At 54.7% G+C, this 18,267-nt stretch overlaps 1 protein-coding gene across 1 annotated transcript; it reads left to right on the top strand.

The window, feature by feature from the left end:
• The first annotated feature begins 747 nt into the window (after positions 1-747).
• LOC123370909 (isocitrate dehydrogenase [NAD] subunit beta, mitochondrial-like) lies at positions 748-17,584 on the top strand. Its single transcript, XM_045017824.1, has 12 exons — positions 748-783; positions 1,417-1,497; positions 3,658-3,750; positions 5,666-5,786; positions 7,654-7,714; positions 8,218-8,350; positions 9,183-9,316; positions 10,048-10,150; positions 11,027-11,173; positions 11,418-11,512; positions 11,667-11,727; positions 17,370-17,584. Exons 1-12 carry the CDS (start codon positions 748-750, stop codon positions 17,445-17,447), a joined length of 1,143 nt encoding a protein of 380 aa, XP_044873759.1. The 3' UTR covers positions 17,448-17,584.
• The last annotated feature ends 683 nt before the right edge of the window (positions 17,585-18,267 follow it).

The following is an 18,267-nucleotide window of genomic DNA, read 5'->3' as shown; positions in this document are numbered from 1 at the left end:
GGGAGAAGCTGGGATTTCCTAGGGCACGTGTCCCTCAACTGCCACCTTTCCAGGGGGGGCAGGCTGCCTCTTCCTGCCACAGTGCCAGGCGGCGAGTGCTGCCCTGCTCGCAGCTGCCCCAGGAGCTGGGCAGGGCAAGCTCCAGCCAGGCTCTGTGGGGTGTTTCCCCTCGGGGTGGGGGGGAGGTGCTGGGGGGCAGCCCTGTCTCCCCCTTGCAGAGCTAAGTGGGACATTGTCTGTCCTGTTTCCTGGCATTAGGGCCAGGCCCCTGCGGGGGGCTAGTTGCCCCTCCTCCTCCTCGAGCCTGGCATGGCCCACGGGGGGGGGGGGGCAGCCCAACTCCCCGGTGCCCACGAGGCTCTGCCCCACTCGGGTGCAGCGGGTGGGGGGAGCTGCCCCGTGGCCTCTCACCTGCCCCTGCCCCCTAGGGGGCTCGCTGACCCCCCCCCCCCACCCCTCCGGGCCGAGACCCGGCTGGAGCCGCCCCCGCACCCCCCCCCGCCGGGCCCGGGGTCACAAACTGGCGGGGGGGGGCACAGAGGGGGCACAAGCACGTAGCCAGCGACCCCCCCCCTGCAGGGAGCCCAGCCCGCGGGGGAGGGGGGGGCGGACCCCGGCTCCTCCCCCCTGCAGCCCCGCCCCTCCGGCGCTACCGCCTCCGCAGAGGCATCAATCGGAAGTGACGTATCTGCGCTCGGGCGGTGCTGTCGTCATTTCCGGAGCTGCTCGGCCTTGTGGGATTGCAAGATGGCGGCGATCCGCGGCGTCCGGGCAGTTGCCGGGGTGAGACCCGCGCGGGGGCCGGCGGGACGGGCCTGGGCCTGGGCTCGGGCTCGGGCTCGGGCTCGGGCTCGGGCTCCTCCTCCTGAGGCGGGGGTCGTGTCGTGTCGTGTCGTCCGGGCCTGGGGCGGGGGAGTGAGGCTGGGGTCGGGCCTGGGAGGGAGGGAAGCCGGGGTTGGGCCCGGCCCAGGGGAGGGGACGGGACGGGACGGGACGGGATGGGATGGGGGAGTGAGGCCGGGGTCGGGTGCAGGGGAGGGGACGAAGGGGGGAGGTCGAGCTGAGGGGGAGGGTGGGGTCAGGGGACTGGGGTCGGGCTGAGGGGAGGGGTGGGCAGGGGAGTGAGGCTGGGTGGCGGGCGGAGGGGAGGCCGGGGTTGGGCTGAGGGGGAGGGTGGCGGGTGGGGTCAGGGGACTGGGGTCGGGCTGAGGGGAGGCCGGGACCGGGCCTAGGGTGGGGACGGGGGAGTGAGGCTGGGGTCGGGTGCAGGGGAGGCCGGGGTTGGGCTGAGGGGGAGGGTGGCGGGCAGGCAGGGACGGGGGTCGGGGTGGGCAGGGGAGTGAGGCTGGGTGGTAGGAGGAGGGAAGGGGAGGCCGGGGCTGCGAGTTTCTCATTTTCTGTCTCCTTCCCTTGCAGGCTCTTCTGCGCGCCCAGGGTCATGGGGCCTGGAGGACCCTCAGTGCCTCCGCCGCCCCCCAGCAGACACTACGAAGCCAGGTGAAAGACCTGCTCGGGGAGATGGCGCCTCCCATCCTTCCCCGTTCTCCTGGGGAAGCTGTGGGAGCAGGCGCCAGGGGAGAGACAGTCCCTATCTCAGGGGAGCAGGGTCGGGCCAGGCACTGCTTGGGAGGGTTTATCAGATTCACTACGGCTCTGCTGCCAAGTCTGGTTCCTGGCTATTCTGTTCTTATCCTATTTAGGGCCCTGTTCCGTGCTCATCACCCTAGTAGCTAAGTGCCTCCCAGTCACTCACGGAGCGATGTGCTCACATATCCTGCATGTGGTGTTTGATCTCCCAGCGGCTAACGCGTGGGCTCTTCCATGGATTTGTTTTCAGGGGTCTGAGTCTTTCTCCAGCAAAGTCAGATTGGGAGTGTAGCAGGTAGATGGATATTTTTCTCTATTCAAGGAGCAAAGATGCAGTGACCACAGCAGAAGAAATGAAGTGCTGAGGATGCATTAAGGAGCCACAGGAAGTAATACAGAAAACACTGTGTGGGATAAAGTGGACTCATCTGAAGAATGATGAGGCAGGGGCTGAAAGAACCGTTTAGTGGCTGCTCTGTGCAATGAAAGGGTAGCCATTGGTGACTGTATCTTGAGGATATAGCTGTGATTGTGAAGGTCCTAGTGTTGCTAACTCATGGTTGTATTGTGATTCTGATAATACCTGGTGTTTTTCTTAAAGCCCCAGCACCCGATGTCAAATGTTAGCAGCTCTCATGATGCAGAGAACTTAAAATTGTGAACCCAAAATGCTCAAAATCCAGAAGGCAAAGAAAGAACCCCACATTATTATTTAAATGTTAAAAGACCTATTTTTTTAACCCATGACTTTTTGGAACTTTGCCCTGGGCTTTTGAATGCTTGTATAGAAGTCCAGAGAGGATAATTACGAGTCCTGAGGTGGAGTTTACCTATGGGGAGAGATTGCAAAAGCTAGGGCTGTTTAGCCTAGGAAGGAGAAGACCTATAGGGACTTGACGGATGGGATTTTATGACTTCTTGTGGAAGTTGGTTAGTGCCTTTTTTTTAACTTTGTCTCATGGGTCACTGAATATTAATGACAGGTAAATCTAGAACAACTAAAAAGAAATTGTTTATACAGAACATGGCTAAATAATTTATAGACACATAGGGTCAAGGTCTGAAACTAAGGTCAGATTTTTAAAAGGGCTGGCTAAGCTTGTAACTAAGACCATTCTATAGAAGTTTGTGCTAAAATGAAGTAATGAAATCCCATGCTTCAGGATCTCAATTCATCACTACAGTTATTAGGAAGGGATATTTTGCCCTATATACAACAGTGGCCATGTGCGGTAAGATTTTTCATCTTCCTTTAAAGCATCAGGTGTTGGCCAGTGTAGAAGTGGATGGACTAATGGTCTCCTGTGTTAAATATGGGTGCCCTGGTAGTCTTTGTCTTTCTCCATCGTGGGCTGAGGAAAAGTTTATGCAAAATCTCCATCTCAAGTGCTTGTTCTCTGACTCTTTAACTTGTGATGCCTGTTGACTGACATTAACTGAACTGTTGTATATAAAGATACCCATTAATTTTGTATATGGGTCAATGTCCTGTGGTTTAAATTAAAGGTAAAGCTGTCTCCTGGGTACAGGGAACAAATACCATGCAACCTCTGAACCTCTGTGCTACTTTCTAGTAGCAAGCTTTGCCCTGCGCATTGGGTCTTATCTGATTTAATCCATCAGAGAGAGTTTCATGGAGGAACTGAATGTTGCTATAAAGAGTCTTGGGTCAGTTTCTTCTGGAAGATTCCTGTATTCTCCTGCATCAGAGGCCAGGTGTTTCCCAGAGACATTGACCAACAGAGAGGGTCTTAGCGCCTCCCATTCACCCTTTGAAAGTTGTAAGGACTCAAATCCTGGTACCAGCTCCACCAAGGGGCTTGTCCCTGAGCATACCTGTGAGATCTAGAGAAGTAGGTAAAGGCATTGATTACCCCCAACATTTTGAGAATGGCAATTCTCATCTTGCTGTTTCTGGCAGTAGCGTGAAAGCCACCTCTGACTGGGCTTGCTCTCTCAGAAGAGGTGGGTGCAGTATTGCAGATAGGGAATGCGCTGTCCCACTCTCGTTGAGTGATGTTGTGTAGGATGGTGGCAGGAGAATTAACCCCTCTCTATTTCCTGTTCCAGACAGAGAAACATGAAGGGCTGTTCAAGGTCACCATGCTGCCTGGAGATGGGGTTGGCCCAGAGCTCATGCATTCTGTCAAAGAGGTGTTCAAGGTAATAGCCACTTACTCCTCATTGAGACTGAGGGGGAGATGGAGAAATGACGTAATGGCAGGAGTTGTCTTGCAAGGCAGTTGCATTATGTATGTGACTCTTGCCATATCCAGGCGGGACTGTTATATTCCCCTTGCTCCCAGATGGTTGTGGGTGGATAAAGCCATTTTAGTTCTTAAACCCTTTTCTGTAAGTTAATTGAAGCTCAACTCACTTCTTCTCTTTAGTGCTGAGGTAGGGTTCTAGACTGCGAATCGAGGATGATGTCCCCTGTTCTCCCCAGAACAGGTTCAACATGGGTAGCAACCATGCCAAGCTTCCCACATATACCCCAGGGTGCACCGACCCTAACCTACAAGGGCCCATTTCGAAGAGTGAGAAGATGAGTTCAGTTTCTGTGTCCCAGTCAATCCTTGTGTCTCTGATGTGACTGCTGACAAAATCTCGTACCTGCTTTGGCGGTGGGTCTGATGTTGGGTGCTTGAGTCATCTACACCAGTTGTGTTAGGGGTTACAATGCTGCTGTTGCTCAGATGTTTGGAACCCTCTTAACTGTGTTTTAACCATACCCCCAATCCATCCTACAGCCCTGCCCTGACCAAGGGAGTAGCACAGTTTGGGGACAAATTTAAAACGCAGTTAGACACTGGCTTTTTTACAAGACAAACTTGCCTTTAACCATGGCAGGGGCAACTGTTGTAAATGAATCTCCTGACATGGAGGTAATTGTATAAAGTCTCGTTTGAACTATACTAAGAGACTGGACTGAGATCTGGGACCCAAGTAGTCATCAGATGGCAGAAACTTTCATTCGGAAAAATAATTTAAAATATTTCATGATTGGAGACACAAAAGGAAATGACTTAATCTCTCATAGTAGCTGTTGGATTCTTTTTCCAAAGGGAGGTGATCAGTAACCTAACTCCAGAGGAATGGCTCAAAAAAATAGGAGGTGGTTGTTATGGAAAAATTAATACACCAGTTATGTACCCAGAAAACTAGCCAGAGGACAAATAGATACTTTGGCATTTGGTTACCATTTATTAAATACCCAGAATACATTCACTTTCTAAGAAACCAGCACACCTCTCCAATTTTTTTGAATGTTAATATTTGATAGACATGACTGGTTTGTTAAATATGCATAATCAGAGAATTCACTCAATTGAATAAAATCACTGAAAATGATAAGTCCCGAGTAGTGTCAAGATGCTCTCTCTCTAACACTGCAACACCCTGCTACAGAGACCCATTGTTCGTATTTCAGTATAATGTTTATCTAAACCAAAGTTCAGTGGTGTGATGATTCTGTCTCCTATAGTTACATGCCTAGTATTTGTAAACCTGTTATAACTTCTTAAACAAAGACATAGTTTCAAAAACAACAGCATTTCACTATGAATCTAGAGCTGGATTGAATAAGTGACCTAGAGATCAGAGGCTCTGATCCCATTCCTAATCCCTAAAACCATCCAGTCCCCTCCTCCTCCCAATACACACCATCCTCAGCTTATGCTCAGAGAGGAACCAGAGACTTGACGGTGAAAGGCTCCATATCCCAATCTTTTGATCCACCAAGTCACCAAGTTCATTTTGGCTAATACATATAAAGTGGCAAAGAATCCTGTGGCACCTTATAGACTAACAGAAGTTTTGCAGCATGAGCTTTCGTGGGTGAATACCCACTTCTTCGGATGCAACCCAAGCTTGCATCCGAAGAAGTGGGTATTAACCCACGAAAGCTCATGCTGCAAAACTTCTGTTAGTCTATAAGGTGCCACAGGATTCTTTGCTGCTTCTACAGAACCAGACTAACACGGCTACCCCTCAAATACATATAAAGTGATGTAATGAACAACCTCTGAACTCTGACCCAGCAAAGCCCCGTCTTTATGTCTGTGTCTGTGCTGGGCAGGCTGCTGGCGTCCCTGTGGAGTTTGACGAGCACCACCTGAGCGAAGTGCAGAACATGGCATCAGAGGAAAAACTGGATGAGGTTGTCGACTCTATGAAGGAGAGTAAAGTGGCCATTATAGGTATGGGATGGTGGCAGCTCACTGACTGCATCTGTCAGGTGTACACGGATCTTTGCCCACTCCATGCTACAGAATCTCCCCCAGCCTCCAGACCGCGCTTTCAGACTGCGGGGCTTCTTGTGGGCTGACAATTGGAGAAGGAAACCTGGTGCCAGTTTTCCTGGTTTCTATCTCCAGCTCTGTCACTGAGTTGCTCTGTGACCTGGAGAGGCTCACTTAACTTCTGTGCCTCAGTTTCTCATCTGTAAAATGAGACTGGTACTTATCTGACCAGCTGGGGAGTCTCAGGACCTTTCTGACCCTTGGATGGAAAGTGTTTGGCATGTTTAGTAATAAAAAGGGGGCACTGAGGGTTTGTGACATTTGGTGCAGGAAGATGAGGTGCTTCTAGGGTAATCTTACGCCTCCCCACACAAGGAGGGGTCATACTGCTGTCACGTGTCAAGATGGGAAAGAGCAGAAGAGCTTTTAGCTTTCTCTGCTCTGATGTTTCATACACCAGGGATCCCAGCGCACTTTGCTCAATGCCAGCTCGGCGGTGGTAGTGCAAGGTCTGTGTAAAGCAGACTCAGCAGCCATAATGCACTTAGCAGTAGCTCATACAGTTCAGGACCACTTTCTTACACAGTATCTTCTGTACAATCTGGAGGCCACGCTGGCTTACAGATCTAATACAAGGGCACTGCAGCTTGGAATGTTAGAACCTGCTAATGGCTGAGGGAGTTTCCGTCAGGACACCGGAATTGTGCCAGAGTCTTAAAAAAGTGCCAGGGGATTTCAGTCTTCTTCCCAGAAGTTGCCATAGCTGGGTAGTAGTTGTAGTGGTCTGGGTAGTCTTGTCTTCTCCAGCCAGCACTCCTAGCGTCATCCTAGAGCCCTAGATTTTAAGACCCGACGGAACCATTATGATGATTTAGGTTGGCTCATTCATGATGCTGGGCAAAAACCTTCACCCAGTGATTCTTACATAGAGCACCTTAGGGCTCAGCTTTAAACACCCTTTTAGAATGAGAGCCAATCTCTATGTAAAGATGGAGGATTTACCACATCCGTTGGTGAGCTGTTCCAGAGGGTAATTACTCTGACTGCTAAAAAATTGCATCTTATTTCCGGCTTGAATTTGTTTAGTTCCAACTTCCAGGCATTAGATCTTGTTCTACTTTTGTTTGCTAGATAAAGAGCCCGCTAGTATCTGATGTCTTCTCCACGTATAAGTACTTATAGACGGAGATCAATCAAAAAAAATATTAAAAATTATTAAATTTGCCTCTTAATCTTGTCTTCAGTAAATTAAATAGATTCAGCTTCTAAATAGCCCGTGAAACTCCTTGTCAGAGGATGTTGTGAAGGCCAAGACTATAACAGGGTTCAAAAAAGAACTAGATAAATTCATGGAGGACAGGTCCATTAATGGCTATTAGCCAGGATGGGCAGGGACGGTGTCCCTAGTCTCTGTTTGCCAGAAGCTGGGAATGGGCGACGGGATGGATCACTGGATGTTTCCCTGTTCTGTTCATTCCCTCTGGGGCACCTGGTGCTGGCCACTGTCAGCAGACAGGATACTGGGCTGGATGGACCTTTGGCCTGACCCAGTCTGGCTGTTCTTATGTTATCCTGACCGGGCATAAGTTCAGATTCTACTGTGAGACTGGCTCACATAATATGCGGCCCAGAGGTACCAAGGGGCCGGTCCCCAGTGAGCTCTACACATGTGCAGCACTGTAAGCTCCTTACGCAAAGGTAGAAACAAAATCCCCTTTCATCCCCGCATGTCCCATGCTGTGGGGTTCCGAGGGTTTCTAGTAGCTGGTAGTTGATTTTGTACATGTGCTTTCTACTAGTTCTGCTGACGTTTCTGTCATCATAGGAAAGATCCACACTCCCATGGAGTACAAAGGAGAACTGGCTTCCTATGACATGAGGCTCAGGTATGTTTCTGTCTTGCACGTTCAAAGCCCCTGCACGTCAACAGAAGTCAGTAAGAAATCTCCTACCGCAAATGAGCTATTCAGGGTGTTCTGGACACCTCATTTATGAATGGCATTTAGGCACTAAGCCCAGGGCAGGGGTGAAGCTCATGGGTTATCAGAGCACAAAAAGGCATCAGCAAAACCTTCACTGGCCAGACACTTTTTGTTTTTCTTACTCATGATCTGTTGACTCTGCTTCCTGCTGTGTCTTGGAGATCCTCCAGGAAAAGTCGGTAGGTGGGGTTTGGAATGACGGTTTATGGACACGTCTCACAGAGGGCCCAAGAGGCCTCACTGGAGAAGGGAAATGGAGTTAGCAAGTGGCCAGCAACGGGGGCTAGGCTTGTATGGAAGAGTCTCTCTTTAAAATTCAGATCAAGACGGGTCTGTACCATCACACGGGGTTTATTGCTGGCCTGGAGGTGGGAAGAACTCTCCTGATCCTGATGTTCCCCTCACAGGCGCAAGTTAGACCTGTTCGCCAATGTTGTCCATGTGAACAGTTTACCTGGTTTTAAAACACGACACAACAACTTGGATCTTGTGATCATCCGGGAGCAGACGGAGGGAGAGTACAGCTCTCTGGAACATGAGGTAGGGAAGCCTCTGTCCTGCACCCCATCCCTTTCTGTGCCATATGGGGAGGCCAGTTCCGGGCCTTCTATCTAGTACTTCCCTGCATTAGACCTTGGTGAGTGTGGCTGCCCTTGTGGCCTCGTCCTCACAGTTTGGCTCACACCCTTCTCGAGTGGTGGCGCAAGGAGCGTGGGGATATGGGAAGAGCCATCCTGGGTGATGTGGGTGTTCGGAGGGACAGGCTGAAGAGGAGAAGATGCTTGTAACTAGATGGTGTGACAGCCAAGGGGGTGAAGAGGGACTAGAACTATCTACGAGGACTGGAAGCGTGTAAAGCCCAAGAAGGAAGCGGGATTAGTGTGGGGTCAGGAGCTGTAACCAGGCGCGGTGGCGTGACTCCAAGGAAAGGAAGAAGGCCAGGGACTGGGAGAAGCTTCCTGCCAGCGTTTGGCTGGAGAATGGTCTCCCAAGGAGAAGTGGTGCTTTGGGGGGCATACTAGTCTGGTCAGAGCCCTGGAGAAATGACTTTCAGGGCCAATTCCGCAGTGATGCTTGAGGAGATGGGCTGTCTTGAGTCCCTTGGGGGCCTCTCCCTATGGTGTCACGTGTTTGCTCGAGGGGATGCACTATGTCTCTTCCTCTACTTTGGGGAGTTAAACTCCGCTTCCCTTGGAGCCTGAGCCCAGTGTCAGTCCAGGGGCGATAGCTGCAGCCCAATGCCATGCAGGCTGGCGGGGCTGAGTGGGATCTCCTCGTTAGGTGTGCGCTGCCAGCTGTGGCAGAGCACGGGGATGTGTGGGACCTGGTCGAGCACAGCCAGAGCCGCTAATTTGTTTCCGTCAATGTTCAGAGCGTGAAGGGAGTCATTGAGTGCCTGAAGATCATCACCCGGGACAAGTCGCAGCGCATTGCCAAATTCGCCTTTGACTATGCCACCAAGAAAGGGCGTTCAAAGGTCACAGCAGTGCACAAAGCCAACATCATGTGAGTGTGATGAGACGGGTCTGGTAGCACAGGGATCAAAGAGGGGTGTCTACGCAGTTACGGGATACGCAGCAGCTGCCACCCAGTGCCCTGGGTGTAGGTCTTTGAAGTCCCCTCTTTGTCTCCTGGAAGAGCCTTTCAGTGCAATTCGGAGTTGACGCTTCCTTGGTGTTAAGTATCAGAGGGGGAGCCGTGTTAGTCTGGATCTGTAAAAGCAGCAAAGAGTCCTGTGGCACCTTATAGACTAACAGACGTTCTGGAGCATGAGCTTTCGTGGGTGAATACCCACTTCTTCGGACGCATGTAGTGGAAATTTCCAGGGGCAGGTATTAGTGCTCTTTGCACATGCTTAAAACAACAGCATGGAGTAACTGAGAGCCCAGCAGTGTGAGACAGTCGGGCCTGGCCGTGTGTCTGCAGGGTGTTGATGGGGAGGGTGAGATGCTTGTTCGCTCTCTGGGTGAAATTCTGGCCTCATTGAATTCAGTGGCAGAACTCCCACTGACTTCACCTCTGTCTATCATACATGCACCTACGTCAGTGGGGTGCAGCGGGACCTGCCCGTCTCTGAGCTGTTCTGGGTTCAGTTTAGACAGTGAGCGTTTTGAAAGGAATGGTTAGAAAGCTTGTTGGGCGGCTGAGTCCATCGTCACGCCTCTGCTCTCCCTGCAGGGGATGCTGGGGCAGAGTGGAGTCTGTTAAAATGAATGTCTGTCGCTCTTTTTTCTCAGGAAGCTGGGGGATGGGCTCTTCCTCCAATGCTGTGAAGAGGTGGCAGAATTGTATCCCAAGATCAAATTTGACACCATGATAATTGACAATTGCTGTATGCAGGTGAGGTCCCGTCCGCTAGTGCACCCCTCTGGTGCTGATGATTTGCTTGAGCAAATCAGGTAAAGAACCTAGCTTGGTAGCCAGCAAGCTCAGGTGCCACTTGGAATGCTGTCTGTGACCTGCTTTGTGAGGGACACAGTGTTAACTGGGCTGTCGCATCACTATGTATCATGTCCTGTGTCATGCACATGGACACGCAGCGCCTTCCTTTCAGGGCTGTCAGGAGCTGTAGGTGCCCAGCACCTCTGGTAATCAGCCCGTCGGAATCATTCCAGATAATCTCGTCTTCCAGAATTCAGCTTCCTGCAGGAGCGATTCTGACAGATGAGTACATTCTCTGTTTCACCATCAGTCCCCCCAGGAAAGCTTGGTGGTACCCAGGGTTTCCAGGCTGGTACTTCTCAGTGACAATTTTGTCAGGTTTCTCTGATTTTCTTTCTGAGAGCGCATAGGATCTCAGCCCTGGCGGTGGGATGTATGGGTGGGTGGCTTTATTTCAGTAATATTCCCAGTGCCTCTTGGTCCTCGGCTGCTGGGGCTCTGGGAGCAGCCACCCATCTCGCTTCTGTCCTGGGGACTCTTGAGGCAGCTACATTGTCATCAGTTCTCCTCTCGGCCCAGTGCAGCTGCTGAACCTGGGTGCGTCCCAAGAAGATGGTTTACCTGTTAATGCCCAGGTGCTAATCTGTGAACGTCATTGCTTGGGCCCCTTGTTGGCCAGTCTAGGGCATGGTGAGATCTGCCCCTTGGGGTGACCCCATCAGCACTGGTGTGCCCTGAAGGCCCCGAAGTGCTGCAGAGTACACTAGCCCGTGCTGATCTGTAGAGGGGAGGGAATGGTCTCATGCACGTCCACTTCTGTTCCCCTCTGCCTAGCTGGTGCAGAACCCCCACCAGTTCGATGTCCTGGTCATGCCAAACCTGTATGGAAACATCATTGATAACCTGGCTGCTGGCTTGGTGGGAGGCGCCGGCGTGGTTCCCGGGGAGAGTTACAGTGCCGAGTACGCGGTGTTTGAGATGGTAAGGGACCCAGCTGTGCCACGGCTTCAGTGTTCCGCTTGGGTGACTTCCCTTGCCCATCCCCTCTCCGTCACACAGCAGCCTTGTACCCTAGCTTCTGTCGTCTTCCCTGTCTCCTGCCACGGGGCCGGCAGATCCAGAGAGCCCCGCCCAGGATGGGGCTGGACATCCCCTTCCCCCCACCACACACACACCCCATGGCAGCAGTGTAGAACATGGTCTGATTGTGGTTCTCTTCATGCAGGGTGCCCGCCACCCCTTTGCCCAGGCCGTGGGCAGGAACATTGCCAATCCCACTGCCATGCTGCTCTCCGCCGCCAACATGCTGCGGCATCTCAAGTAGGTGCTTGTTCTCGGATGCGTGCGCATGCTGCATTACACGTGTGCGGGTTGGGGGAGCATGCCGGCCTCTGGGTGGGCAAGCCAGGGGGGCGGGGGTGAATTCCACTGGCATACACAGGGCTGGAGCTGAAATGTTGGTTCTTTTTGCTAGCTTGGAATATCACTCCAACGTGATCTCCGATGCGGTGAAGAGGGTGATTAAAGTCGGTAAAGTGAGTACCGGGCAGCCCTGAGCCCTTATCTCTTGCCTGTCCTGGTCCAGAGCTCCCGGAGTATCTGCTTCCTTTCTGGAGCCTGCTGGCTGGGACTTCTCTCAGGCTCGCATCCCCGGGGAGGGCGGCAGCAGCGCACTGGGTTGAGTCTGCAGGGGAATTCCTTAGCCCGGGACTGGCCTTGCGTAGCGGGGGCCTTACTGCACCAGAGGAGACTGATTCGCAGGCCCTGTCACACTCGTCTCTGGGTCGTTGTTACCTGCACCAGACTGAGTTCCTGTTGTGACAGCGGTGGAGATGTTTGGGCCCCTCCCCAAGGAGTTCTCGGGTAGAGTTCACTCTCCTCAGGAGAAATCAGATCCCCAGGCAGAGGTCACTGTCTCACCATCTCCATGGCCAGGTTATCAAAGCTTCCACTGAGCCAGGCCGGCCAGCTCGTCTGAGCTGTCCGTGTTTGTAGAACGGGACGCAGTTTGTAGAGGTTGCTGTGTTTAGCGTCTCGCTCCCTGCTCGTCCTCACACCTGAGGCCAGTCCCTGCTGGCTGTGGGGGGGCTTGGTGTGCTTTAGTGTCTATTCCAGTTTGCAGCAGGGCTGTGGGGGGAGTGCAGGAGGTTTTCAGAAGGAGGATCAGGAGCTGGGGGAAGCTGCTTTGCTGTCACCATGTTTCCTGTCCCACCTTGTGTTCATTTCCCTGGGTTCACATCCACATTTCTCCCTTTTTGTTTCTCCCCCTCCCTGTGTTGGATTTTTAGGTTCGGACACGGGACATGGGCGGTTACTCCACCACCTCGGACTTCATCAAGTCTGTGACTGACAACCTGCACCCACACTATAGTGTCTAGGTCCCCACCTGAGTGTGGGAGTTCCTTGGACTTCACTCTGTTCTCCAGCACCCATTTCTAGTGTACAAACCAAACGGACCTTTCTCGTCCTGCTCCCACCCCTAGGGGAGAACCTGAATCATGTCACCCACTCTTGGGCTGCTGGAGCCAGCCCGCCTGAAACCGCAACCCAAAGAGGGAAGGGACTCGCCTCTCCCTCAGCCCAGTTATCTGTTACCAGCCTCAATCATGGTCAGATGGTCACCACAAAGAAACGTGGTCTGAGTGCCTGGGATCTGATCCTGGCTCTCCCACTGGTTCATTGTTCAGCCTGGGACGAGCCAGTTCACATCGCTCAGCTTCCCTCTCTGTGCAGTAGGGACAGCGCTCACCTCGCTGCATTGCACGGGAGTTCAGGGTCAGCTAGCTCACGTTTGTACCGTGCTTTGCAGCTGAGAGAGGACGAAGCCTAAATATTCCACTGCTGCTGTAGCTAAGGCCCCCTGCAGTGTGGCTTACGGGGCCTGTTACGTCCACGTGGTCTCGTCTCGTCCCTGATTGCTGCTGCAGGAGCATCTGCCTACTCCAGAGGGGCTTAGCCGTAGCTTGGGACCACCCGGGGTGGAGACCCCTGTCCACAAAGTGACAAAGGAAGTCTAGTATTGGCTTGGAGTGAAGCAGAATTTCATCCCCGTTAATCTGAACAGTGGAAAGGAGGAAATTTCAGTCTTTCCGCATGTGTGTGTGTGTGGGGGGGGAAGCTTTTAACTCCCTGTGTCCTCCTAACTTCATCCCCCTCCCAAGGGAAGATGCTTTCCCCACTCTGTTAGCAATAAAATTCAGCGGTGGCCTCGGACAGAAGTCTTAGGCACTGAGCAGAGCTAGAGGGCAGCAGGCCTGGCCCGCTGCTCCCAGATCAGAATGGCACCCCACCGGCAGGCTGGCACTCCAGGAGACGATCTTCCCAGCTGACGCAGACCATCCTTGCGGCCTGTCTACCTCTAGGCTGCTGTCCTGCCAACCAGCCTCCCTGACGAAGCTCAGGCCCTTCCTCAGGCTGGCTGCTGGGCAGTGCTCTAGGTCGGTTCATGTGCCCCTGTCTGGTGTGCTTCAGAGCAGAGTGCAGTCCCCATTACTGCAGCATCGTCCTGCCTGTCATGCACCCTGCTGCCCAGCGTCGTTCACTGAAACACAGCGTGTGCTGGGCAGCCTGTCCCTTTGCATTCAGATAGGGCTAAGCTGTGGGGCGCACCTGGGAGAGGCAGGGGGGTTATGAAGAGCGCGGGGCCCTGCAGTGACTTGTCGCATTCCCCGAGAGAGCAGAACAGCTGCTCGAGCCAGGCCTCTAAGGAAGAAGAGGCCAGGCCGTGCATGGCTGCATGCATGTCAGAAGGGAGGCGCTTCCTGGGTCGCATGTTTAAAATGTGGCGTGAATGATGCGCTTGCTGCTTTGCATGCATGGTGTGCACTGGTGTCATTGACGGATGCCAGCACCTCCCCGTGTAGGCAGTCGTGCTCAGAAAACATGCCCACGAGTGCACGTGCACTAGGGGGAGCTGCTGAAACACTGATCCTAACCGGGAAGTCTGGCTCTGAAGGGGTAAGGGACCAAGACTTCTTCCCTGGGTAGAATTCCAGCTGGGCCGGGGTGGGGTCTGGCTGTGGTGGGAGACCCAAAGGACCCTAACAGCAAGGCTGCAGGTAGCTTGTAGGTGATGGATTAGGCAGGTGGGGCTGTGCCAGGCATACACCTCTCTCCGGCCCCTATGCGGTGCTGGGCCGCTGCCATGCAGGCTGGGAGCTCCTGTCAGGAAATGCAGGATGTATTTATTGGGGGCTTTGTAGTAATACTCATGAATAAATTGTCAAACTCGCCCCTCCCTCCCTGCCTCTTCTCAGGTGCTGCATGTCTCCGTGAGTTCTAGTTCCAGCCCTGCACGCGGGGCTCTCCCCAGCACGTTACTGGGCCTGGCAAGAGGCACCCTCCTCCCTCAGCCCTGCCCTGGTAGGCCAGAGCAGGAGCCAGATTGCTCCAGAGTGAGAACCCAGCTGTGCTGAGCCCTGAGGGAGGGAGGGAGTCGGCCCCAGCAGGAGGGCAGCTCCTCAGTGGTGCTTTTTTCCTGGTGGCTGGAGCTGTGGAAGTGAAAGCATTGCCTCAGGGAGCTGGCCGAGGGTGGAGTATGCCTGGGTCTCTCCGTGGGTCATAGGGATTGGCCCAATACCTCTGCTAGATGTAGTGATTCCTGCTGAGAGCCTGGGGGAGTCGGGTGCCTTGGGAGCAGGAGAGCCTGGTACGCTCCATCCCTGGAGTTCTGTGCCTGCCATTTAGCAAGTGTGCGATGTGTGTGCAGGGGTCGAACACGCGCCTAGGACCCTGGTTACAGACCAGAGCCCCAGCCTGCCTGATGCTGTACCCAGAACCAAAAGATGGTTCCTGTGCATTTAAGACCAGGCAGGTGGGGAATGCAAGGAGCCATTGAGAGTACGGCTAGGCCGTGGGATCAGCGCCCCAGCAGCCTAACCAGCGGCAAGGGAGTTCTGCTGCTGGTGTCCCGCTGAAGGAGAGAGGTGGAGGAGGATGGGGTGGTTTTGTGGCTGTTTACGGGGACCTAACGGGGCGGGCAGCAGAAGAGACAGCAGGTAGCATGGGGTGATGGAGGCTCAGCTCATGGGCTGATTGGTGGGAGGAGCTGATAGGTCGGCTGGGGACAGGCTGAGAAAGGCCTTGATGTGCCAGGGGAGGTGTACCGCAGCCTAGGAAAATGAGCCCCAGCAGCACTCTGCGTGGGTCAAGGTGGAGGCTGGAGAGAAGGGCCTGGCAGTGAGTGAGAGCGGGGGTGGGAATGGTAGAGGAAGGCTGAGAGGGCAGAGCTGGGTGGACAGCAGATGGCATCAGCAGTGAGGAGGCAGGAGCAGGAGAACACCCCCCAGCCCTGGTCTGCCCTAGGTAAAGGAGCCTGCTGCATCAGCCAGAGGGACCCAGGTGTCCTGTGCTCCAGGCCTGCTGCCCACACAGCAGCTTTGCCCAGTGTGGGGCAAGATGAGCCTGTTCAGACTTGGGGGGACGAGGGCTCCTGTCAGTCAGAGCAGGGGGTGTTGGCTGCACACACACTGCCTGCCTGGCTGGGCTCCCCTCCCGGCTCGGTTACGTTCTTTAGCCCGATGATAGTGGAGGTCAGGCAGCCTGCGAAGCCGGTGCGTTTCCCCTACCCCCGAGCGGGGGCAGCGCAGTCGGAGTCCGGGACACGGTGGGGGGAATTGCTGAATAGCTCAAACTGATCGTAACTGGCCTTGTTACAGTTACCCTCAGGGCGCAGCTCAGCCGGGAAGCTGGTGCCCAGCGCTGGGTGAGGTAAGCGCTCAGTGAGTGGGCAGACACTGGCACACCCCTAGGCCTGCCCACCCTCCTGCCCAGGCCCGGTGGGTTTCTGTCCAGCGTGGTTTCCAGTCTCCAGCAATGCGGCATGTGTGTCTTCGCACGCCCACAGGCAGGAAGAGTTACTCCTAGTGCTGAGCCTCAACTGTCCCCTTCAGCCCATCCCATTCGTCTCTCTGGGGGTACATCACCTCCCTGCCCCTTATTGGGGGCCCCCATCATCCCGGTCTGGGGTGGTGGGTGTGACGACACAGCTCAGGGACGTGTGACATCCACGCTCCCCACATGAGGCCGTTACACTGACCTAAGCCTGGCTGTAGACAGCGCTAGCTCCCCAGGAGAATTCGCCCAACTACCGCCTGATGGGGCGGTGATGTCCCAAGGCTGCCAGGAGACCCCACCCCCACCCCCTGCGTGGGCACAGGGCGTATCTACTGTGAAGTGCTGCAGCAGCGCATGTGTAGCCAGGGTGTCAGCAAAGCTGGAGCTAGGCTTTCTCTAGCTAAGTCACTTGGCCAAGTCTCTCCCTACCCCTTGTCGCTGGGACGCTCCCGTGCCCCCACAGCGAGGCATGACCCTCTCCTTGCTCTGCGATGAGGCTTGGCAGATGCAGCTCACGAGTATGTGACTGTTCTTTGCTCCTGGCTGTAGTGCTCCAGAGCCGCTGTTCCCCACGAGGTTGGTGGGGTTTAAATGCTTGAGGGCAGGTTGGGCGAGTGTTAGAGGCTGAGCCTGGGCGTGTGAGGGGAACGGAGAGACGGTGGCTGCTGGGCACAGTGGGGGGGGGGTCTGTGTGCCAGGGCAGGGAGGAAGGCTGCACGAGGTGGGCAGAACACAGGGCAGGGATTAGCATGGCACCCTGAGAGCAGGCGTTTGTAAACACTTGCCTGGGGGGAGCCTGGTTTCCATAGCGTGTGGGGGAGGCAGGAGCTGGGTTTACCTGCATGTGCCCAGCTTAATCGTGTGTCTCTGCTCATGTTTGGATTCGTGCTCGGGCTGATGGGCTCATGGCGCTGGTCTCACAGGTGTTTGCGGCTCCTGCCCATTTCGTTTTCTCTGAGAGTGTCAATAACACGCTGCAGGCAGTGTCCTGCTGCAGCAGCGAGCCTGGCCCTTTCCCCACAGGGTGCTTTATTCTCACCCCAAGCTCTCTGGCAGTGGGCGGTGGTGACTTGTCCCCAGTGGGTAGCCTTGGGCCAGCCCTGCGCTGCTGGGAGTGGGTCTGCAGCTGGCAGGATGCTGCCAGGCTAAGGGGCTTTGTCTAAACAGCTGGAGGAACAGCCGTCTCCTAGCATCGGGGAAAGCCGGTGGAGCCGGCTGGGGCCAGCCCTCAGCAGTTCCTGTTTCGAAAGGCCTGGCCTCGGCGCATGGTGCAGAATGCACTGAGGGCTCCTGCACGTACCTGTCTGTGCCATGCTAACAGGTCCCACCCCTCTCTTTGCAGGTGCGCACGGGAGACATGGGTGGATACGCCACGTCCATTGACTTCACCCAGGCTGTGATGGCAGCCCTGGCTGACTAGGCCCCGCAGAGGCTGTTGTTCCTCCAGCGCTCCTGCTTGCTAATCCAGCTGCCTGGTAATTTATTGCCTTCAAGGGGGAGCAGCCCCCTGCACAGGCCTGTCTGTGTCACGCACAATAAAGCAGCCTGCGGGCCACAGCTCTTGCGGTGGGGGTTCCTGTCAGGAGCGGGGCTGTTTGCTCTGAGCTCTCCCTGCACCTGACCCTGTGGTGGAGCCCAGGGCAGACACTGGGTGCCCGATGTGGGGAGAGAGAGGGGCTGGGCATACAGCCCCCTCTGCCCCCAGGGTGGGGGGGCTTATAACCACTTCTAGGGAGAGTGCACACCCCCACCGCCCTTCAGCAGAGGCCCAGCTCGGTGGGGGCACAGACTGGACATCACTCCCTAGCTACTAGTTGTAAAAAGGGTCACTCCAGTAGTGCGAGGGGGAGGGGAGCTGCCACCCCTGCTGGAATGGACTCAGCAGCCTACACCTGCTGCCACAGGGCTCCCACTCACCCAACCCAGGCCTCTTTCCATCCCCTTGCCACCTTCCCCCTGGGGAGCAGAGCTCAGGCAGCCGGCCAGGGGCTCTCAGCAGCACTGGTTGTAACAGCTGCTCTGCGTTTTGTCAAAGCACCCCCAGGCCTGGCTCAAAGCTAAGAATTGAAACAAACGTGTGGTGCCCCAGAGCCTCGAGTCACAACCGCTGTCTGATTCCCCCACCCCCCTTCAGCCCTCTGGCCCCTGCTTTTTGCTGTGCCATCTTTGAGCGGCAGCGACCTGAGTAGCAGCAGTTACACAGTTAGCTCTGATCACACATGACACAGGCCCAAGCCAGG

This window comes from Mauremys mutica, chromosome 5, assembly GCF_020497125.1.
Source record: "Mauremys mutica isolate MM-2020 ecotype Southern chromosome 5, ASM2049712v1, whole genome shotgun sequence".
In the NCBI taxonomy this organism is placed as follows: domain Eukaryota; kingdom Metazoa; phylum Chordata; order Testudines; family Geoemydidae; genus Mauremys; species Mauremys mutica.
Note: the sequence above shows the minus strand (reverse complement) of the source record. Positions and strands in the feature narration are given on the sequence as shown.